Source organism: Lethenteron reissneri, unplaced genomic scaffold (genome assembly GCF_015708825.2).
Source record: "Lethenteron reissneri isolate LAM-NWPU_2019-01 unplaced genomic scaffold, ASM1570882v1 scaffold_618, whole genome shotgun sequence".
NCBI lineage: Eukaryota > Metazoa > Chordata > Hyperoartia > Petromyzontiformes > Petromyzontidae > Lethenteron > Lethenteron reissneri.
This window is the reverse complement of record NW_026892140.1, coordinates 353,411-377,266: the sequence shown is the minus strand read 5'-3', so window position 1 is coordinate 377,266 and position 23,856 is coordinate 353,411. Positions and strand designations below refer to the sequence as shown.

Sequence of the window (23,856 nt, the reverse complement as noted above, 5' to 3'; positions counted from 1 at the left end):
AATAGGGGTTTTCACCTTTTTTCTGGCAACAAAACTGATACCTTTTGCAAGGAATCATACTTACATTAACCACAATACTTGCAGTCAAATGCAAACAAAAAACAATACTCTGATAATTTATGCATTGTCTTTGAAACTGATTGGTCCACACCAGAGACAGCTTTCTTTAGAGCCTAGTCTCATATGGTGTTCGACCAGATGACGCCAAAAGGCGTCATCATGTGACCTCCTTTGCCAGTACCAAAATATACTAAAATATAGGGGTTTTCACCTTTTTTTGGCAACAAAACTGACACCTTTTGCAAGGAATCATACTTACATTAACCACAATACTTGGCGTCATCTGGTCGAAAACCATATGAGACGAGGCTCTAAAGAAAGCTGTCTCTGGTGTGGACCAATCAGTTTCAAAAACAATGCATAAATTATCAGAGTATTGTTTTTTGTTTGCATTTGACTGCAAGTATTGTGGTTAATGTAAGCATTATTCCTTGCAAAAGGTGTCAGTTTTGTTGCCAGAAAAAAGGGGAAAACCCCTATTAGTGAAATTATATAATTTACAAAAACCTCAAATGTGTCTTAATAGCTAGACAGCACGTGTGTGTGAACAAGGGGCAGTCAAAGTGATCACCTTGGGAGTTCGTATCAGAAGCCGCCTCTCCACTCGGTCGCTGACTGCTGCCAGAAGACACCTTAGGCACTTGTGGGGTGTGCTCAACTGGCTGAGCCTGTGGAGACTGACAAGTCTGGGTTGCTGCCTCTGCCAAGGCAGGAGGATACTGCTGCACAGACTGAGCTGCATTCTGCATGGTGAGTGAAGGAGCCTTCCAATTGTTTGGAGACTGCTGCTGCTGCAGCTCCTCATCGTCATGATGCATGCACCGCTCGTCCATTTTGATATCTTCGAGATTTGAAGCTTTCACGACTGCAAGGAATCATACTCTTAGTTTTTTTCGGTAAAGTCACGTAGGTAAAAATGAAATTAAAATAAAATAAAAATCACGACGTTTCGGAAGCAACACAAGCTTCCGTCTTCAAGTGATACAGATATTTGGCTGGGACAGTTTCACCTGAAGACGGAAGCTTGTGTTGCTTCCGAAACGTCGTGATTTTTATTATTTTATTTTTATTAATTTTTATTTCATTCTTCACCTACATTTTTACATCTCTCCCCGGCGAAGCACACACTCGGGTCTCGCAGCAGAATCGGCCCAGTACCTGGCCACTAAAACAAATAGGCAGAAAACAAATGCATTAAAACAATTTTTTTATGGGCAGCCATTGTAAGGCATGTTTTTACTTAACCCGCCAAAAGAGAATTTCAAGAAATTACAGGAAAAGATAAAATAGTTTAAAAACATTACAATGTCTCTTCAACCACGACTATAGAGACATGGTAATCGCAATAATTGTACACTTAGACATTTTCAATGTTCAGCCCTATAAAACTGGCAGCAGACATTGTATGTAGCTAGGGTTCCCAAGTTTCGTACATAACAGGATAAACTCCACACCCTCAAAATGGGGGGTTCCCCAAGGCTCTGTACTAGGTTCCCTGCTCTTCACAGCCTACACTTCCCCGATCGGCCGGCTCATTGCAAGCTTCGGTGTTAAGCATCACTCATACGCGGATGACACGATTATATTCACCGCCATCGATTCTAGCAATGCATCTGGATTCGAGAGGCTCTCGGAATGTACCACCGCCATGCAACAATGGTTCACTGCACACAACCTAGCCCTTAATCCGAAAAAGTCAGTGGCCATCATGTTAGGTACCAAGTGTAACGGGTTCCGGAGACACTTGTAGAGGTAACTTCTTTATTACAATACAACACTCCAACAGTCCAACTCTCCAACAGTCCTGATACTCTGTTACAGCCTAGGTACACAGCCTAGCTACACAGCCTAGATACTCTACTCTGGCTACGCTCTGCAACTCGCCCTCACAAGGTCGTAGAGTCGGGAGTTCCAGAGTCCCAGCGCTGGCTCTCACAGCATCCCAGGGTCTTCAGATGGCTGGTCGTGGGTCTTGGGTCTTGAGTTACAACTGGGCCCTGATCGTCCAGGGAGCTCTCCTTGTATGCCTGGTCTAACGAGGGGTGGGGCCGTGTGCGCCACCAGACATCCCACAGAGCACACACAGCCCCCCCCCCCCCCCCCCGTTGGCGGCGCCAAAAAGGCTTAAGCGCCTGGGAACCCAACGCCTGGCGCCCAGAGGCTTAAGCGTCTGGACCCTCTGGGAACCCAGTGCCTGGCACCCAGAGGCTTAAGCGTCTGGACTTGCCTGGGATCCCAGAGCCCCCAGCAGCCCCTCCCTTCTTATGTCACTACACAAGCAACGTCTCAATTCAGCAGCACTCCCCACACACATACACATCTTCGGTCACATCAACAAGTTCACCGACCACTTCAGGTACCTCGGTATCATCCTCGATTCAACTTTATCCTTCGACCGTCAAACCAACCATATCATCAGCTCATGTAACTTTCACCTGAAGGCTCTTAGACACATACGTCCTCTCATCTCTACTGAAATTGCCAACACTTTGCCATGTTGCATAGTTGGGTCTCGCCTTGACTATTGCAACTCCGTCCTAGTCCGGACCTCCGCTGGCAACCTAAAGAAACTTCAAAGACTACAAAATAACCTAGCACGCGTCGTCATTGCCCACACTCTTCCCCGTCTCGACTCACTAGCTCGTCTCCGCGCTCTCAACTGGCTCCCCATCGCCAGCAGGGTCACATACAAGACCGCCTGCCTCTGCCACAACGCCTTCATATCCGCCTGCCTGCCGTATCTTTCTTCATTACTGACAACTTGCAGCTCAGCACACGGCAGATGCCTGCACAGCGCGACTCACGACCTCCTCTCGATACCAAGATCCAGGATGGTCATCGTGTCTACGCGCCACTTCTCGGTGGCAGCCCCAACAGTCTGGAACAATATCCCTCTGCACATTCGCAGCATCACCTCAATCGCCTCCTTCAAGAGACACTTAAAAACTCACCTCTACAACCACGTGCTTTTGAGTGACTCTGAGCTTGGCTCCGCGCCTCTGAGTTGCGGCCACTACGTCTGCAAATTTGCGCGCGTTACAAATTGTACTATTATTATTATATTATTACCCACCCACTCACCCACTCACTCACTCACACACCCACTCACTCACCCAGTCGCTCACCCACCCACTCACACACCCACGCACACACCCACTCAATCACCCACCAACTCACACACCCACTCACTCACTCATCACAGTCGCTCGCTCACTCACACACACACTCATCTACCCACTCACCCACCCACCTACACACTCACACACTCACTCACCCACCCACTCACACACCCACTCACTCACACACCCACCTACACACTCACACACTCACTCACTGACCCAATCGCTCACTCACTCACTCGCCCAGTCGCTCACACACTAACCCACACACTCAACACCCACTCACACACTCACCCACCCACTCACTCACCCAGTCGCTCACACACTCACCCACACACTCATCCACCCACTCATCCACTCACACACCCACTCACTCACCCAGTCGCTCACCCACCCACTCACCCAACCACTCACACACTCACTCACCCACTCACCCAGTCACTCACTCACCCACTCATTCACTCATCCACCCACTCACACACTCACCCACATACTCATCCACTCACCCGCCCACTCACCCACCCACTCACTCACCAAGTCGCTCGCTCACTCACTCACCCAGTCGCTCACACACTAACCCACCCAGTCGCTCACACACTCACCCACACACTCACCTACCCACTCACACACCCATTCATCCACCCACCCACCCCCTCGCCCACTCACTCACCCAGTCGCTCACTCACTCACCCAGTCGCTCACACACTCACCCACACACTCATCCACCCACTCACTCACCCACCCACTCACCCACCCACCCACTCATCCACTCACCTACTCACCCACCCACACACTCATCCACCCACTCACCCACACAGGAGCAGGTGATGATGAGAGGCTTGGCTGATAGAGGTACCAGCAACAGCACCAGCAGCAGCAGCAATGGTGCAGCAGTAGCAGCAGTAGCAGCAGCAGCAGCAATGGTGCAGCAGTAGCAGCAGCAGCAGCCCTGCAAGATGCGAGTCAGCACGCGACTTGACCGAGAGTGGAGGTCGCTGCTCTCCAACCCACCCACCCCGCCCGCGTCTGTGTTGAGGACTCAGTGGGCTGTTGACTCGACACGTCACTTATTAGCAAGGGGTGGTGGCTTAGGCTCTGGCCAAGAATCGATTGTGGCCTCCAAGTTGTTTATTTAAGCACATTCCTTGGATGTCTTTCTCAATACTCACGTCTAGAGTCAATATCGCGTAGGGTAGACTCTATCCACTGCTGGATGAGGGGTGCAGGAGGGGTAGGGGGGTACAGGGGTGGTGGGAGGTGTACACATATTAATGTTTAACCTATCTAGGTGACTCTTAGCGAAAGACCAAAATAAAATGTAACACGTACAGTAGTAGCACCTCGTGTGGCTAATTCAGTGACGTGATTCCTTGCGAAAGGTTTCTGTTTTGTGTTTTAACATCTCAACACAACTCCTGTTTCATGTGCAGACACACACATGGACTTACACACAAACATTGGCCCACACGCACAAAGACATCGACTTTAGACACACATACATGGACTCACACAGACAGACATCGACTTTAGACACATACATGGAGTTACACACACATATGGACTCACACACACATACACATAGACACACACACACTATCTACGCACACTTACAATGAATACAACTGAATGAAAAAACCGAGTGATTTTAAAGAAACGTTTCATAAATCACACGTCCTATCACATTCGGGTGGTGGTGGTGCTGGTGGTGATGGTGGTGATGGTGGTGGTGATGGTAATGGTGGTGGTGCTGGTGGTGATGGTGGTGGTGATGGTGGTGGTGATGGTGGTGGTGATGGTGGTGGTGATGGTGGTGGTGGTGATGGTGGTGTTGGTGGTGGTGGTGATGGTGATGGTGGTGATGGTGGTGTTGGTGGTGGTGGTGATGGTGGTGGTGATGGTGGTGGTGGTGGTGATGGTGGTGATGCTGGTGGTGATGGTGGTGTTGGTGATGGTGGTGTTGGTGGTGGTGATGGTGGTGGTCGTGATGGTGGTGTTGGTGGTGGTGATGATGATTGTGGTGGTGGTGGTGATGGTGGTGTTGGTGATGATGATGGTGGTGGTGTTGGTGATGATGATTGTGGTGGTGGTGGTGATGGTGGTGGTGATGGTGGTGGTGATGGTGGTGGTGGTGATGATGGTGTTGGTGGTGGTGATGGTGGTGGTGATGGTGGTGTTGGTGGTGGTGGTGATGGTGGTGGTGGTGATGGTGGTGATGGTGGTGTTAGTGATGGTGGTGTTGGTGGTGGTGATGGTGGTGGTGGTCGTGATGGTGGTGTTGGTGGTGTTGGTGGTGGTGATGATGATGGTGGTGATGGTGGTGTTGGTGGTGGTGATGATGGTGGTGGTGGTGTTGGTGATGATGATGATTGTGGTGTTGGTGGTGATGGTGGTGGTGATGGTGGTGATGATGGTGGTGGTGATGGTGGTGGTGATGGTGGTGGTGGAGGTGATGGTGGTGATGATGGTGGTGGTGATGATGATGGTGGTGATGGTGATGGCGGTGATGGTGGTGGTGATTGTGGTGATGATGGTGGTGGTGGTGGTGATGGTGGTGGTGATGGTGGTGGAGGTGATGGTGGTGATGGTGGTGGCGGTGATGGTGGTGGTGATTGTGGTGATGATGGTGATGGTGGTGATGATGGTGGTGGTGATGATGATGATGATGGTGGTGATGGTGGTGGCGGTGATGGTGGTGGTGATTGTGGTGGTGATGGCGATGGTGGTGATGATGGTGGTGGTGTTGATGATGATGGTGGTGATGGCAGTGGTGGTGATGGTGGTGGTGATGGTGGTGGTGGTGATGGTGGTGATGGTGGTGATGATGATGATGGTGGTGTTGGTGGCGATGATGGTGGTGGTGATGGTGATGGTGGTGTTGGTGGTGATGATGGTGATGGTGGTGTTGGTGATTATGATGATGGTGATTCACTCACCCACTCACTCACACACTCACACACTCACCCACTCACTCACTCACCCACTAAGCCACTCACCAACTCTCTCACTCAGCCACTCAGTTAGTCACTCAGTCAGTCAGTCACTCAGTCACTCACTCAGTCACTCATTCAGTCACCCACTCAGTCACTCACTCAGTCACTCACCCAGTCACTCAGCCAGTCACTCAGTCACTCACTCACTCAGTCAGTCATTCAGTCAGTCACTCATTCACTCAGTCACTCACTCAGTCAGTCACTCAGTCAGTCACTCAGTCACTCACTCACTCAGTCACTCAGTCACCCACTCAGTCACTCAGTCACGCAGTCACTCACCCAGTCACTCAGCCAGTCACTCAGTCACTCAATCACTCACTCAGTCACTCAGTCAGTCAGTCACTCAGTCACTCACTCAGTCACTCAGTCAGTCACTCACTCAGTCACTCACTCAGTCACTCAGTCACTCACTCAGTCAGTCACTCAGTCTGTCACTCAGTCACTCACTCAGTCACTCACTCACTCAGCCACTTACTCAGTCAGTCACTCAGTCACTCACTCAGTCACTCACCCACTCAGTCACTCAGTCAGTCACTCACTCAGTCACTCACTCAGTCAGTCACTCACTCAGTCACCCACTCAGTCACTCAGTCACTCACTTACTCAGTCACTCACCCACTCACTCACTCACCCAATCACTCACCTACTCACTCACTGACCCACTCATCCACACACTCACCCACTCACCCACTCACCCACCCACTCACCCACTCACTCACTCACCCACCCACTCACCCACTCACCCACCCACCCACTCACCCACACACTCACCCACTCACTCACCCACTCACTCACCCACTCAACCACTCACTCAGTCACTTATTCACTCACTCAGTCACTCACTCAGTCACTCACTCACTCACTCCCTCACTCAGTCAGTCACTCAGCCACTCAGTCAGTCAGTCACTCACTCATTCACTCAGTCACTCACTCAGTCACTCACTCAGTCAATTACACACTCACTCAGTCACTCACTCAGTCACTCACTCAGCCACTCACTCACTCCGTCACTCAGTCAGTCACTCACTCACTCTATGTCACTCACTCACTCATCCACACACTCACACACTCACCCACTCACCCACTCACTCACTTACCCACTCACACACCCACTCACTCACCTACTCACTCACCCACACACTCACTCACCCACTCACTCTCTCTCTCACCCACACACTCACACACTCACTCACCCTCTCACTCACTCACTCACCCACTCACTCACCCACTCACTCACCCACACACTCACTCACCCACTCACTCACTCACACACTCACTCACACACACACTCACACACTCACTCACACGCTCACTCACCCACTCCTTCACTCACCCACCCACTCACTCACCCACTCACCCACTCACTCACTCACCTACTCACTCACCCACACACTCACTCACCCACTCATCCACTCACTCAGTCACTCACTCACTCAGTCACTCACTCACTCCGTCACTCACTCAGTCACTCACTCACTCCGTCACTCAGTCAGTCACTCACTCAGCCACTCAGTCAATCAGTCACTCACTCATTCACTCAGTCACTCAGTCAATCAGTCACTCAGTCACTGACCCACTCAGTCACTCACTCAGTCACTCACTCACCCAGTCACTCAGCCAGTCACTCAGTCACTCACTCAGTCACTCAGTCACTCACTCAGTCACTTACTCAGTCACTCAGTCAGTCACTCACTCACTCAGTCACTCACTCACTCACACAAGGTTCAGTGTCAATCACTGAGACTCACAGAGCCAGACAGAGGCTCCCACACGGTTCAGTGTTAATCACTGAGACTCACAGAGCCAGACTGAGGCTCCCACAGGGTTCAGTGTCAATCACTGAGACTCACAGAGCCTGACTGAGGCTCCCACAAGGTTCAGTGTCAATCACTGAGACTCACAGAGCCAGACTGAGGCTCCCACAGGGTTCAGTGTTAATCACTGAGACTCACAGAGCCAGACTAAGGCTCCCACAGGGTTCAGTGTTAATCACTGAGACTCACAGAGCCAGACTGAGGCTCTCACAAGGTTCAGTGTCAATCACTGAGACTCACAGAGCCAGACTGAGGCTCCCACAGGGTTCAGTGTTAATCACTGAGACTCACAGAGCCAGACTGAGGCTCTCACAAGGTTCAGTGTCAATCGCTGAGACTCACAGAGCCAGACTGAGGCTCCCACAGGGATCAGTGTTAATCACTGAGACTCACAGAGCCAGACTGAGGCTCCCACAGGGTTCAGTGTCAATCACTGAGACTCACAGAGCCAGACTGAGGCTCCCACAGGGTTCAGTGTTAATCACTGAGACTCACAGAGCCAGACTGAGGCTCCCACAGGGTTCAGTGTTAATCACTGAGACTCACAGAGCCAGACTAAGGCTCCCACAGGGTTCAGTGTTAATCACTGAGACTCACAGAGCCAGACTGAGGCTCCCACAGGGTTCAGTGTTAATCACTGAGACTCACAGAGCCAGACTGAGGCTCCCACAGGGATCAGTGTTAATCACTGAGACTCACAGAGCCAGACTGAGGCTCCCACAGGGTTCAGTGTTATTCACTGAGACTCACAGAGCCAGACTGAGGCTCCCACAGGGTTCAGTGTTAATCACTGAGACTCACAGAGCCAGACTGAGGCTCCCACAGGGATCAGTGTTAATCACCGAGACTCACAGAGCCAGACTGAGGCTCCCACAGGGTTCAGTGTTAATCACTGAGACTCACAGAGCCAGACTGAGGCTCCCACAGGGTTCAGTGTTAATCACTGAGACTCACAGTGTGATGTGTTGTATTCTCTCTCTGTGTGATGTGATGTGTGTGATGTGTTGTATTCTACATCGTGTTGTCCTCTCTCTATCTGTGTGTGATGCGAATGGTCAAATGACGCGACCCCATCTCTCTCCATTGGATGTGCACCATCTTGCTGTGTGTATGTGACGTCCTCTCTCTCAATCTCTCTATGAGTCTCTGTGGGTCTCTGTGTCTCTGTGGGTCTCTGTGAGTCTCTGTGTGTCTATGTGGGTCTCTGTGTCTTTGTGAGTCTCTGTGGGGTTCTCTGTGTGTCTCTGTGGGTCTCTGTGAGTCTCTGTGAGTCTCTGTGTGTCTCTGTGGGTCTCTGTGAGTCTCTGCGGGGTACTCTGCGGGTCTCTGTGTGTCTCTGTGAGTCTCTGTGTGTCTCTGTGTGTCTCTGCGGGTCTCGGTGTGTCTCTGTGGGTCTCTGTGAGTCTCTGTGTGTCTCTGTGGGTCTCTGAGTCTCTGTGTGTCTCTGCGTGTCTCTGTGTGTCTCTGTGTGTCTCAGTGTCTCCGTGTGCCTCTGTGTGTCTCCGCATGTATCTGTGTGTCTCTGTGAGTCTCTGTGTGTCTCTGTGAATCTCTGTGTGTCTCTATGGGTCTCTGTGAGTCTCTGTGAGTCTCTGTGTGTCTCTGTGGGTCTCTGTGAGTCTCTGCGGGGTACTCTGCGGGTCTCTGTGTGTCTCTGTGAGTCTCTGTGTGTCTCTGTGTGTCTCTGCGGGTCTCGGTGTGTCTCTGTGGGTCTCTGTGAGTCTCTGTGTGTCTCTGTGGGTCTCTGAGTCTCTGTGTGTCTCTGCGTGTCTCTGTGTGTCTCTGTGTGTCTCAGTGTCTCCGTGTGCCTCTGTGTGTCTCCGCATGTATCTGTGTGTCTCTGTGAGTCTCTGTGTGTCTCTGTGAGTCTCTGTGTGTCTCTATGGGTCTCTGTGTGTCTCTGTGTGTCTCTATGGGTCTCTGTGTGTCTCTGTGTGTCTCTGTGAGTCTCTGTGTGTCTCTGTGAATCTCTGTGTGTCTCTATGGGTCTCTGTGTGTCTCTGTGTGTCTCTATGGGTCTCTGTGTGTCTCTGTGTGTCTCTGTGGGTCTCTGTGTGTCTCTGCGTGTCTCTGTGTGTCTCCGTGTGTCTCTGTGTGTCTCTGTGTATCTCTGTGTGTCTCTGCGTGTCTCTGTGAGTCTCTGTGTGTCTCTATGGGTCTCTGTGTGTCTCTGTGTGTCTCTATGGGTCTCTGTGTGTCTCTGTGTGTCTCTGTGGGTCTCTGTGTGTCTCTGCGTGTCTCTGTGTGTCTCCGTGTGTCTCTGTGAGTCTCTGTGTATCTCTGTGTGTCTCTGTGTGTCTCTGCGTGTCTCTGTGGGTCTCTGCGTGTCTCTGCGTGTCTCTGTGGGTCTCTGCGTGTCTCTGTGTGTCTCTGCGTGTCTCTTGCTTGTCTGCAGGGAATGTTGCCGTTTGCAGAGTCGTCAAACTACCCAGTCTCCATCCACTTCGATTCCCCAGGGCGGTGAGGAAACGCTCACCCACTCACCCACCCACTTACCCAGCCACTCACTCACCCACTTACCCACCCACTCACTCACCCACCCACTCATCCACTCACTCACCCACCCACTCATCCACTCACTCACCCACCCACTCACCCACCCACTCACCATCTCACTCACCATCCCACACACCCACCCACTCACCCACTCACCACCCCACTCACCATCCCACTCACCCCCCACTCACCACTCACCATCCTTACCTACAACACTCACCCTGACACCCCCCCCCCCGTGTCTCCCCCCCCGTGTCTCTCCCCCCGTGTCTCCCCCCCCCCGTGTCCCCCCCCGCGTGTCTCCCCCCGTGTCTCCTCCCCGCGTCTTCTCCCCGCGTCTCCCCGTGTCTCCCCGTGTCTCCCCCGTGTCTCCCCCGTGTCTCCCCGTGTCCCAGGTGTCAGGAGGACGTGGATGGTTTTGACGACACGGACTCGTTCATGAACGCCATCGACATGACTCACGTGGAGGAGGTGATGGTGGTGGTGGTGATGGTGGTGATGGTGATGGTGGTGATGGTGGTGGAGGTGGTGGTGATGGTGGTGGTGATGGTGGTGGTGATGGTGGTGGTGATGATGGTGGTGGTGATGGTGGTGGTGATGATGGTGGTTGAGGTGGTGATGGTGATGGTGGTGATGGTGGTGATAGTGGTGATGATGGTGGTGGTGATGATGATGGTGGTGATGGTGGTGGTGATGGTGGTGATGATGGTGGTGATGATGATGGTGGTGATGGTGGTGGTGATGGTGATGGTGGTGATGGTGGTGGTGATGGTGGTGATGGTGGTGGTGGTGATGGTGGTGATGATGTTGGTGATGGTGGTGGTGATGATGATGGTGGTGGAGGTGGTGATGGAGGTGGTGGTGATGGTGGTGATGATGATGGTGGTGGAGGTGGTGGTGGTGATGGTGGTGGTGGTGGTGATGATGGTGGAGGTGGTGGTGGTGATGGTGATGGAGGTGGTGGTGGTGCTGGAGGTGGTGGTGGTGGTGGAGGTGATGGTGATGGTGGTGGTGGAGGTAGTGGTGGTGGTGGTGGAGGTGGTGGTGGTGGTGGTTGAGGTGGTGGTGGTAGATGTGGTGGTGGTGGTGGTGATGATGGTGGTGGTGGTGGTGATGGTGGAGGTGGTGGTGGTGATGATGGTGGTGGTGATGATGGTGGTGTGTGCAGGGTGGTGGTGATGGTGGTGGTGATGATGGTGGTGATGATGGTGGTGGTGATGGTGGTGGTGCCGCTACAACATCTATGGAGGAACTTGGAAGAAACAAGGTTTGTGTGTGTGTCACTGTGTGTGTGTGTCCCTGTGTGTGTGTGTCACTGTGTGTGTCACTGTGTGTGTGTGTCACTGTGTGTGTCACTGTGTGTGTGTGTCACTGTGTGTGTGTGTCACTGTGTGTGTGTGTGTCACTGTGGGGAGCGATAGTGTAGTGGTTAGCGCGCTGCGCTATGAACCTGGCGACCCGGGTTCGATTCCCGCTCACGGCTAACACCAGTGACGATTATCTGAACCGGTCCTGGGCCTCCCCTAGGTCGACTCAGCCTTAAATGAGTACCTGGTGCGGTGTGTAAACATCGTCACTAGGGAGACAAAGGCGGTCGGGTGTGGTGCTGGCCACCCACCCCCTCGTGTACCGTTCCGGCCTTCATAGGTGCTCGCTAACAGCACTTGCCCCTACAGTCTGTTCAGGCTATATGGGGAATCTTTATCTTTGTGTGTCACTGTGTGTGTGTCACTGTGTGTGTGTGTCACTGTGTGTGTGTGTCACTGTATGTGTGTAGTCTCGATGTTTCTCTTTGGGGGTCTCTGTGGGTCTCTGTGTGTCTCTATGGGTCTCTGTGGGTCTCTGTGGGTCTCCGTGGGTCTCTGTGTGTCTCTGCGTGTCTCTTGCTTGTCTGCAGGGAATGTTGCCGTTTGCAGAGTCGTCAAACTACCCAGTCTCCATCCACTTCGATTCCCCAGGGCGGTGAGGAAACGCTCACCCACTCACCCACTCACCCACCCACTTACCCAGCCACTCACTCACCATCCCATACACCCACCCACTCACCCACTCACTCACCCACCCACTCACCACCCCACTCACCCCCCACTCACCACTCACCACCCCACTCACCACTCACCATCCTTACCTACAACACTCACCCTGACACCCCCCCCCCCCGTGTCTCCCCCCCCGTGTCTCTCCCCCCGTGTCTCTCCCCCCGTGTCTCCCCCCCCCCCGTGTCCCCCCCCCGTGTCTCCCCCCGTGTCTCTCCCCCCGTGTCTCCCCCCCCCCCGTGGCTCCCCCCGTGTCTCCTCCCCGTGTCTCCCCGTGTCTCCCCCGTGTCCCCGCGTGTCTCCCCCGTGTCTCCCCCCGTGTCTCCCCCGTGTCTCCCCGTGTCTCCCCCCGTGTCTCCTCCCCGTGTCTCCCCGTGTCTCCCCCGTGTCTCCCCGTGTCTCCCCCGTGTCTCCCCCCGTGTCTCCCCCGTGTCTCCCCGTGTCTCCCCCCGTGTCTCCTCCCCGTGTCTCCCCGTGTCTCCCCGTGTCTCCCCGTGTCTCCCCGCGTCTCCCCGTGTCTCCCCGCGTCTCCCCGCGTCTCCCAGCGTCTCCCCGCGTCTCCCCGCGTCTCCCCCGTGTCTCCCCGTGTCTCCCCCCGTGTCTCCCCCCGTGTCTCCTCCCCGTGTCTCCCCCGTGTCTCCTCCCCGTGTCTCCCCGTGTCTCCCCCGTGTCTCCTCCGTGTCTCCCCGTGTCCCCGCGTGTCTCACCGTGTCTCCCCGTGTCCCAGGTGTCAGGAGGACGTGGATGGTTTTGACGACACGGACTCGTTCATGAACGCCATCGACATGACTCACGTGGAGGAGGTGATGGTGGTGATGGTGGTGGTGATGGTGGTGATGGTGGTGATGGTGGTGGTGATGGTGGTGGTGATGATGGTGGTTGAGGTGGTGATGGTGGTGATGGTGGTGATGATGATGGTGGTGATGGTGGTGGTGATGGTGGTGATGGTGGTGATGATGGTGGTGATGATGATGGTGGTGATGGTGGTGGTGGTGATGGTGGTGATGGTGGTGGTGATGGTGGTGATGGTGGTGGTGGTGATGGTGGTGATGATGTTGGTGATGGTGGTGGTGGTGATGATGGTGGTGGAGGTGGTGGTGGTGATGGAGGTGGTGGTGATGGTGGTGATGATGATGGTGGTGGAGGTGGTGGTGGTGATGATGGTGGTGGTGGTGATGATGGTGGAGGTGGTGATGGTGGTGGTGGTGCTGGAGGTGGTGGTGGTGGTGGAGGTGATGGTGATGGTGGTGGTGGTGGAGGTAGTGGAGGTGGTGGTGGTGGTGGTAGAGGTGGTGGTGGTAGATGTGGTGGTGGTGATGATGGTGGTGGTGGTGGTGATGGTGGTAGTGGTGATGATGGTGGTGGTGATGATGGTGGTGTGTGCAGGGTGGTGGTGATGGTGGTGGTGATGATGGTGGTGATGATGGTGGTGGTGATGTTGGTGGTGCCGCTACAACATCTATGGAGAAACTTGGAAGAAACAAGGTTTGTGTGTGTGTCACTGTGTGTGTGTGTCCCTGTGTGTGTGTGTCACTGTGTGTGTCACTGTGTGTGTGTCACTGTGTGTGTCACTGTGTGTGTGTGTCACTGTGTGTGTGTGTCACTGTGTGTGTGTGTCACTGTGTGTGTGTGTCACTGTGTGTGTGTCACTGTGTGTGTGTGTGTTCACTGTGGGGAGCGATAGTGTAGTGGTTAGCGCGCTGCGCTATGAACCTGGCGACCCGGGTTCGATTCCCGCTCACGGCTAACACCAGTGACGATTATCTGAACCGGTCCTGGGCCTCTCCTAGGTCGACTCAGCCTTAAATGAGTACCTGGTGCGGTGTGTAAACATTGCCACTAGGGAGACAAAGGCGGTCGGGCGTGGTGCTGGCCACCCACCCCCTCGTGTACCGTTCCGGCCTTCATAGGTGCTCGCTAACAGCACTTGCCCCTACAGTCTGTTCAGGCTATACGGGGGATCTTTATCTTTGTGTGTCACTGTGTGTGTGTCACTGTGTGTGTGTGTCACTGTATGTGTGTAGTCTCGATGTTTCTCTTTGGGTCTCTGTGGGTCTCTTTGGTGGTCTCTGTGGGTCTCTGTGTGTCTCTGTGGGTCTCCGTGGGTCTCTGTGGGTCTCCGTGGGTCTCTGTGGGTCTCTATGAGTCTTTGTGGGTCTCTGTGTCTCTGTGGGACTCTATGGGTCTCTGTGGGTCTCTGTGGGTCTCTGTGGGGGTCTCTCTGTGTCTCCGTGGGTCTCTGTGGGTCTCTGTGGGTCTCTATGAGTCTCTGTAGGTCTCTGTGTATCTCTGTGTGTCTCTGTGGGGTTCTCTGTGGGTCTCTGTGTGTCTCTGTGGGTCTCTGTGAGTCTTTGTGGGGGTCTCGGTGGGTCTCTGTGTCTCTCTGTGTGTCTCTGTGGGTCTCTGTGTGTCTCTGTGGGTCTCTGTGTGTCTCTGTGGGGTTCTCTGTGGGTCTCTGTGTGTGTCTGTGGGTCTCTGTGAGTCTTTGTGGGGGTCTCTGTGGGTGTCTGTGTCTCTCTGTGTGTCTCTGCGTGTCTCTGCGTGTCTCTGCGTGTCTCTGTGAGTCTCTGCGGGTCTCTCTGTCCGTCTCTGTGTGTCTCTGTGAATCTCTGTGTGTCTCTATGGGTCTCTGTGTGTCTCTGTGTGTCTCTGTAGGTCTCTGTGGATCTATGTGTGTCTCTGCATGTATCTGTGGGTCTCCGTGTCTCTCCACTCTGTCTCTGTGTGTCTCCGTGTCTATCTGGGTCTCTGTGTGTCTCTGTGTGTCTCTGTGTGTCTCTGTGTGTCTCTGTGTGTCTCTGCGTGTGTCTGTGTGTCTCTGCGTGTCTCACTGTGTCTGTGTGTCTCCGTGCATCTCTGAGTGTCTTTGTGCGTCTCTGCATGTCTCTGCGTGTCTCTGTGGGTCTCCGTGTGTCTCTGTAGGTCTCTGTGTGTCTCTGTGGGTCTCTGTGTGTCTCTGTGTGTCTCTGTGAGTCTCTGTGGGTCTCTGTGGGTCTCTGTGAGTCTCTGTGTGTCTCTGTGGGTCTCTGTGGGTCAGGTTTCAGTGTTAATCACTGAGACTCACAGAGCCAGACTAAGGCTCCCACAGGGTTCAGTGTTAATCACCGAGACTCACAGAGCCAGACTAAGGCTCCCACAGGGTTCAGTGTTAATCACTGAGACTCACAGAGCCAGACTAAGGCTCCCACAGGGTTCAGTGTCAATCACTGAGACTCACAGAGCCAGACTAAGGCTCCCACAGGGTTCAGTGTTAATCACCGAGACTCACAGAGCCAGACTGAGGCTCCCACAGGGTTCAGTGTTAATCACTGAGACTCACAGAGCCAGACTAAGGCTCCCACAGGGTTCAGTGTTAATCACTAAGACTCACAGAGCCAGACTGAGGCTCCCACAGGGTTCAGTGTTAATCACTGAGACTCACAGAGCCAGACTAAGGCTCCCACAAGGTTCAGTGTCAATCACTGAGACTCACAGAGCCAGACTGAGGCTCCCACAGGGTTCAGTGTCAATCACTGAGACTCACAGAGCCAGACTGAGGCTCCCACAGGGTTCAGTGTTAATCACTGAGACTCACAGAGCCAGACTAAGGCTCCCACAGGGTTCAGTGTTAATCACTAAGACTCACAGAGCCAGACTGAGGCTCCCACAGGGTTCAGTGTTAATCACTGAGACTCACAGAGCCAGACTAAGGCTCCCACAAGGTTCAGTGTCAATCACTGAGACTCACAGAGCCAGACTGAGGCTCCCACAGGGTTCAGTGTCAATCACTGAGACTCACAGAGCCAGACTGAGGCTCCCACAGGGTTCAGTGTTAATCACTGAGACTCACAGTGTGATGTGTTGTATTCTCGACATTGTGTTCTTCTCTCTCTGTGTGATGTGATGTGAGTGATGTGATGTGAGTGATGTGATGTGTTGTATTCTCTCTCTCAATCTCTCTGTGGGTCTCTGTGGGTCTCTGTGTCTCTGTGGGACTCTATGGGTCTCGGTGTGTCTCTGTGAGTCTCTGTGGGTCTCTGTGGGTCTCTGTGTGTATCTGTGGGTCTCTGTGTGTCTCTGTGGGTCTCTGTGAGTCTTTGTGGGGGTCTATGTGTGTCTCTGTCGTTCTCTGCGTGTCTCTGTGTGTCTTCACATGTCTCCACATGTATCTGTGTGTCTCTGTCTGTCTCTGCGTGTCTCTGTGTGTCTCTGTGTGTCTCTGCGTGTCTCTTGCTTGTCTGCAGGGAATGTTGCCGTTTGCAGAGTCGTCAAACTACCCAGTCTCCATCCACTTCGATTCCCCAGGGCGGTGAGGATACACTCACCCACTCACCCACTCACCCACCCACTCACCCACCCACCCACTCACCCACTCACTCACCCACCCACTCACCCACTCACTCACCCACCCACCCACTCACCCACCCACTCACTCACCCACTCACCATCTCACTCACCATCCCACACCTCCACTCACTCACTCACCCACTCACTCACCCACTCACCCAGCCACTCACTCACCCACTCACCATCTCACTCACCATCCCACACACCCACCCACTCACTCACCCACTTACCCACCCACTCACCCACCCACCCACTCACCCACCCACCCACCCACCCACCCACTCACCCACCCACTCACTCACCCACTCACCATCCCACACACCCACTCACTCACCCATTTACCCACTCACTCAATCACTCACCCACTCACTCACTCACTCACCCACTCACTCACCCACTTACCCACTCACTCACTCACCCACTTACCCACTCATTCACCCACCCACTCACTCACCCACCCACTCACTCACCCTCCCACTCACCCCCCACTCACCACTCACCATCCTTACCTCCAACACTCACCCTGACACCCCCCCCCCCCCCGTGTCCCCCCCCCCGTGTCTCCCCCCCCCCCCGTGTCTCCCCCGTGTCTCCTCCCCGTGTCTCCCCGTGTCCCCGCGTATCTCCCCCGTGTCTCTTCCCCGTGTCTCCCCCGTGTCTCCCCGTGTCTCCCTGTGTCTCCCCCGTGTCTCCCCGTGTCTCTCCGTGTCTCCCCGTGTCTCCTCACCGTGTCTCCCCGTGTCTCCTTGTGTCTCCCCGTGTCTCCCCGTGTCTCCCTGTGTCTCCCCGTGTCTCCTCCCCGTGTCTCCTCCCCGTGTCTCCCCGTGTCTCCCCGTGTCTCCCCGTGTCCCCCCGTGTCTCCCCGTGTCTCCCCCTGTCTCCCCGTGTCCCAGGTGTCAGGAGGACGTGGATGGTTTTGACGACACGGACTCGTTCATGAACGCCATCGACATGACTCACTTGGAGGAGGTGATGGTGGTGATGGTGATGGTGGTGATGGTGGTGGTGATGGTTGTGGTGGTGATGGTGGTGATGGTGGTGGTGATGGTGGTGATGGTGGTGGTGGTGATGGTGGTGATGGTGATGATGTTGGTGATGGTGGTGGTGATGATGGTGGTGGAGGTGGTGGTGGTGATGGTGGTGGTGGTGATGATGGTGGAGGTGGTGGTGGTGATGGAGGTGGTGGTGGTGCTGGAGGTGGTGGTGGTGGTGGTGGAGGTGATGGTGATGGTGGTGGTGGTGGAGGTGGTGGTGGTAGAGGTGGTGGTGGTAGATGTGGTGGTGGTGATGATGGTGGTGGTGGTGGTGATGGTGGAGGTGGTGGTGATGATGGTGATGGTGATGATGGTGGTGTGTGCAGGGTGGTGGTGATGGTGATGATGGTGGTGATGATGGTGGTAATGGTGGTGGTGCCGCTACAACATCTATGGAGGAACTTGGAAGAAACAAGGTTTGTGTGTGTGTCACTGTGTGTGTGTTTCACTGTGTGTGTGTGTCACTGTGTGTGTGTCACTGTGTGTGTGTGTGTCACTGTGTGTGTCACTGTGTGTGTGTGTCACTGTGTGTGTGTCACTGTGTGTGTGTGTCACTGTGTGTGTGTCACTGTGTGTGTGTGTGTCACTGTGTGTGTGTGTCACTGTGTGTGTGTGTCACTGTGTGTGTGTAGTCTCGATGTGTCTCTTTGGGTCTCTGTGGGTCTCTTTGGGGGTCTCTGTGGGTCTCTGTGTGACTCTGTGGGTCTCTCTGTGGGTCTCTTTGTGACTCTATGGGTCTCTGTGGGTCTCTGTGGGTCTCTGTGGGTCTCCGTGGGTCTCCGTGGGTCTCTGTGGGTCTCTGTGAGTCTCTGTGGGTCTCTGTGTCTCTGTGGGCCTCTGTGGGTCTCTGTGGGGGTCTCTCTGTGTCTCCGTGGGTCTCTGTGGGTCTCTGTGGGTCTTTATGAGTCTCTGTGGGTCTCCGTGTCTCTGTGGGACTCTATGGGTCTCTGTGGGTCTCTATGGGTCTCTGTGTGTCTCTGTGGGGTTCTCTGTGGGTCTCTGTGTGTCTCTGTGGGGTTCTCTGTGGGTCTCTGTGTGTCTCTGTGGGTCTCTGTGAGTCTTTGTGGGGGTCTCTGTGGGTCTGTGTGTCTCTGTGGGTCTGTGTGTGTCCCTGTGTGTTTCTGTAAGTCTCTGTGGGTCTCTGTGTGTCTCTGCGTGTCTCTGTGTGTCTCTGTGTGTCTCCGCGTGTCTCTGTGTGTCTCCGTGTGCCTCTGTGTGTCTCTGTGTGTCTCTTTGTCTCCGTGTGCCTCTGTGTGTCTCCGCATGTATCTGTGTGTCTCTGTGAGTCTCTGTGTGTCTCTGTGTGTCTCTGTGAATCTCTGTGTGTCTCTATGGGTCTCTGTGTGTCTCTGTGGGTCTCTGTGGGTCTCTGTATGTCTCTGCGTGTCTCTGCGTGTCTCCGTGTGTCTCCGTGTGTCTCCGTGTGTCTCTGTGTGTCTCTGTGTGTCTCTGTAAGTCTCTGTGTGTCTCTGTGTGTCTCTGTGTGTCTCTGTGGGTCTCTGTGTGTCTCTGCGTGTCTCTGTGGGTCTCTGTGAGTCTCTGTGTGTGTCTCTGTGAGTCTTTGTGAGTCTTTGTGAGTCTCTGTGTGCCTCTGTGTGTCTCTGTGTGTCTCTGCGTGTCTCTTGCGTGTCTGCAGGGACTGTTGCTGTTTGCAGAGTCGTCAAACTACCCAGTCTCCATCCACTTCGATTCCCCAGGGCGGTGAGGATACACTCACCCACTCACCCACTCACCCACCCACTCACCCACCCACCCACTCACCCACTCACTCACCCACCCACCCACTCACCCACTCACCCAGCCACTCACTCACTCACCCAGCCTCTCACCCACCCACCCACTCACCCACCCACTCACCCACTCACCCAGCCACTCACCCACTCACCCAGCCACTCACCCACCCACTCACTCACCCACTCACCATCTCACTCACCATCCCACACACCCACTCACTCACCCACTTACCCACTCACTCACCCACTTACCCACTCACTCACCCACCCACTCACCCACTCACTCATCCACCCACTCACCCACCTACCCACTCACCCACCCACCCACTCACCACCCCACTCACCACCCCACTCACCTCCCACTCACCAGCCCACTCACCCTCCCACTCACCATTCCACTCACCCCCCACTCACCACTCACCCTGACACCCCCCCCCCCGTGTCTCCCCCCGTGTCTCCTCCCCGTGTCTCCCCGTGTCTCCCCGTTTATCTCCCCGTGTCTCCTCCCCGTGTCTCCCCCATGTCTCCCCCGTGTCTCCCCCGTGTCTCCCCGTGTCTCCCCGTGTCTCCCCGTGTCTCCTCCCCGTGTCTCCTCACCGTGTCTCCCCGTGTATCCCCGTGTCTCCCCCCGTGTCTCCCCCCGTGTCTCCTCCCCGTGTCTCCTTCCCGTGTCTCCCCCCGTGTCCCCCCCCGTGTCTACTCCCTGTGTCTCCTCCCCGTGTCTCCCCGTGTCTCCCCGTGTCCCAGGTGTCAGGAGGACGTGGATGGTTTTGACGACACGGACTCGTTCATGAACGCCATCAACATAACTCACGTGGAGGAGGTGATGGTGGTGATGGTGATTGTGGTGATGGTGGTGGTGATGGTTGTGGTGGTGATGGTGGTGATAGTGGTGATGGTGGTGGTGGTGATGGTGGTGGAGGTGGTGGTGATGGTGGTGATGGTGATGGTGGTGGTGATGGTGGTGATGGTGGTGATGATTGTGATGGTGGTGATGGTTGTGGTGGTGATGGTGGTGATGGTGGTGATGGTGGTGGAGGTGGTGGTGATGGTGGTGGTGGTGATGGTGGTGATGGTGGTGATGGTGGTGATGGTGATGATGGTGATGGTGGTGGTGTTGGTGATGGTGGTGGTGGTGATGGTGGTGTATGCAGGGTGGTGGTGATGGTGTTGGTGATGATGGTGGTGGTGGTGGTGATGGTGATGATGGTAGTGGTGTGTGCAGGGTGGTGGTGATGGTGGTGGTGATGATGGTGGTGATGATGGTGGTGGTGATGGTGATGATGGTGGTGGTGTGTGCAGGGTGGTGATGATGGTGGTGATGGTGATGGTGGTGATGGTGGTGATGGTGATGGTGGTGATGGTGATGGTGGTGATGGTGGTGGTGGTGGTGATGGTGATGATGGTGGTGGTGTGTGCAGGGTGGTGGTGATGGTGGTGATGGTGGTGATGGTGGTGGTGCCGCTACAACATCTATGGAGGAACCTGGAAGAAACAAGGTTTGTGTGTGTGTCACTGTGTGTGTCACTGTGTGTGTGTGTCACTGTGTGTGTGTCACTGTGTGTGTCACTGTTTGTGTGTCACTGTGTGTGTCACTGTGTGTGTCACTGTGTGTGTGTGTCACTGTGTGTGTGTGTCACTGTGTGTGTCACTGTGTGTGTGTGTCACTGTGTGTGTGTGTCACTGTGTGTGTCACTGTGTGTGTCACTGTGTGTGTGTCACTGTGTGTGTGTGTCACTGTGTGTGTGTGTCACTGTGTGTGTCACTGTGTGTGTCACTGTGTGTGTCACTGTGTGTGTGTCACTGTGTGTGTGTGTCACTGTGTGTGTGTGTCACTGGTGATGGTGGGGAGCGATAGTGTAGCGGTTAGCGCGCTGCGCTATGAACCTAGCGACCCGGGTTCGATTCCCGCTCACGGCCAACACCAGTGACGATTATCTGAACCGGTCCTGGGCCTCCCCTAGGTCGACTCAGCCTAAAATGAGTACCTAGTGTGGTGTGTAAACATCGCCACTGGGGAGACAAAGGCGGTCGGGCGTGGTGCTGGCCACCCACCCCCTCGTGTACCGTTGCGGCCTTCATAGGTGCTCGCTAACAGCACTTGCCCCTACAGTCTGTTAAGGCTATATGGGGGATCTTTGTCTTTTTATCTTTGTGTGTCACACACACAGTGTGTCACTGTGTGTGTGTGTGTCACTGTGTGTGTGTGTGTGTCACTGTGTGTGTGTGACTGTGTGTGTGTAGGTCTCGATGTGTCTTTTTGGGTCTCTGTGGGTCTCTTTGGGGGTCTCTGTGGGTCTCTGTGTATCTCTGTGGGTCTCTCTTTGGGTCTCTGTGGGTCTCTGTGTGACTCTATGGGTCTCTGTGGGTCTCTGTGTGTCTCTGTGAGTCTCCGTGGGTTTCTGTGGGTCTATGTGGGTCTCTTGCTTGTCTGCAGGGAATGTTGCCGTTTGCAGAGTCGTCAAACTACCCAGTCTCCATCCACTTCGATTCTCCAGGGCGGTGAGGATACACTCACCCACTCACCCACTCACCCACCCACTCACCCACCCACCCACTCACCCACTCACTCACCCACCCACCCACTCACCCACTCACCCAGCCACTCACTCACTCACCCAGCCACTCACCCCACCCACTCACCCACCCACCCACTCACCCACTCACCCAGCCACTCACCCACTCACCCAGCCACTCACTCACCCACTTACCCACCCACTCACTCACCCAACCACCTCACCCAACCACTCACCCACTCACTCACCCACATACCCACTCACCCACTCACCCACCCACCCACTCACCCACCCACTCACTCACTCACCCACTCACCATCTCACTCACCATCCCACACACCCACTCACTCACCCACTTACCCACTCACTCACCCACTTACCCACTCACTCACCCACCCCACTCACCCACTCACTCATCCACCCACTCACCCACCTACCCACTCACCCACCCACCCACCCACCACCCCACTCACCACCCCACTCACCTCCTACTCACCGTCCCACTCACCAGGCCATTCACCAGCCCACTCACCTCTCACCATCCTTACCTCCAACACTCACCCTGACACCCCCCCCCCCGTGTCTCCCCCCGTGTCTCCTCCCCGTGTCTCCCCCGTGTCTCCCCCCGTGTCTCCTCCCGTGTCTCCCCGTGTCTCCCCCGTGTCTCCCCCGTGTCTCCCCCATGTCTCCCCGTGTCTCCCACGTGTCTCCCCGTGTCCCAGGTGTCAGGAGGACGTGGATGGTTTTGACGACACGGACTCGTTCATGAACGCCATCGACATGACTCACGTGGAGGAGGTGATGGTGGTGATGGTGGTGGTGGTGATGGTGATGGTGGTGATGGTGGTGGTGATGGTGGTGATGGTTGTGGTGGTGATGGTGGTGATGGTGGTGATGGTGGTGGTGATGGTGGTGGTGGTGGTGGTGGTGGTGATGGTGATGGTGGTGGTGATGGTGGTGATGGTGGTGATGGTGGTGGTGATGGTGGTGGTGATGGTGGTGATGGTGGTGGTGGTGATGGTGGTGATGGTGGTGATGGTGGTGATGGTGGTGATGGTTGTGATGGTGGTGATGGTGGTGGTGATGGTGGTGATGGTGGTGATGGTGGTGGTGGTGGTGGTGGTGATGGTGGTGATGGTTGTGATGGTGGTGATGGTTGTGGTGGTGATGGTGGTGATGGTGGTGATGGTGGTGGTGATGGTGGTGGAGGTGGTGGTGATGGTGGTGATGGTGGTGATGGTGGTGGTGGTGATGGTGGTGTGTGCAGGGTGGTGGTGATGGTGGTGGTGATGATGGTGGTGGTGGTGATGGTGATGATGGTTATGATGGTGGTGATGGTGGTGATGGTGGTGATGGTGGTGGTGGTGATGGTGGTGTGTGCAGGGTGGTGGTGATGATGGTGGTGGTGATGGTGGTGATGGTGGTGATGGTGGTGTGTGCAGGGTGGTGGTGATGGTGGTGGTGATGATGGTGGTGGTGGTGATGGTGATGATGGTTATGATGGTGGTGATGTTGATGATGATGATGGTGGTGATGTGTGCAGGGTGGTGGTGGTGATGGTGGTGATGGTGGTGGTGATGGTGGTGATGGTGGTGATGGTGGTGGTGCCGCTACAACATCTATGGAGGAACCTGGAAGAAACAAGGTTTGTGTGTGTGTCACTGTGTGTGTGTGTCACTGTGTGTGTGTGTGTCACTGTGTGTGTCACTGTGTGTGTGTCACTGTGTGTGTG

The 23,856-nt window shown here is 54.7% G+C and overlaps 1 protein-coding gene across 1 annotated transcript in view; it reads right to left on the bottom strand.

Moving 5' to 3' along the window:
* The window catches only part of LOC133339983 (tumor protein p73-like), a 56,064-nt gene that overhangs the window by 5,934 nt on the left and 26,274 nt on the right, over window positions 1-23,856 (bottom strand). Inside the window, exons 3-4 of the mRNA XM_061548083.1 lie at window positions 1,169-1,225; window positions 632-903 (exon numbers count right to left, since the gene is read on the bottom strand). Coding sequence (XP_061404067.1) covers window positions 632-903; window positions 1,169-1,225 — 329 coding nt within the window. The remainder of the gene's footprint in view (window positions 1-631; window positions 904-1,168; window positions 1,226-23,856) is intronic.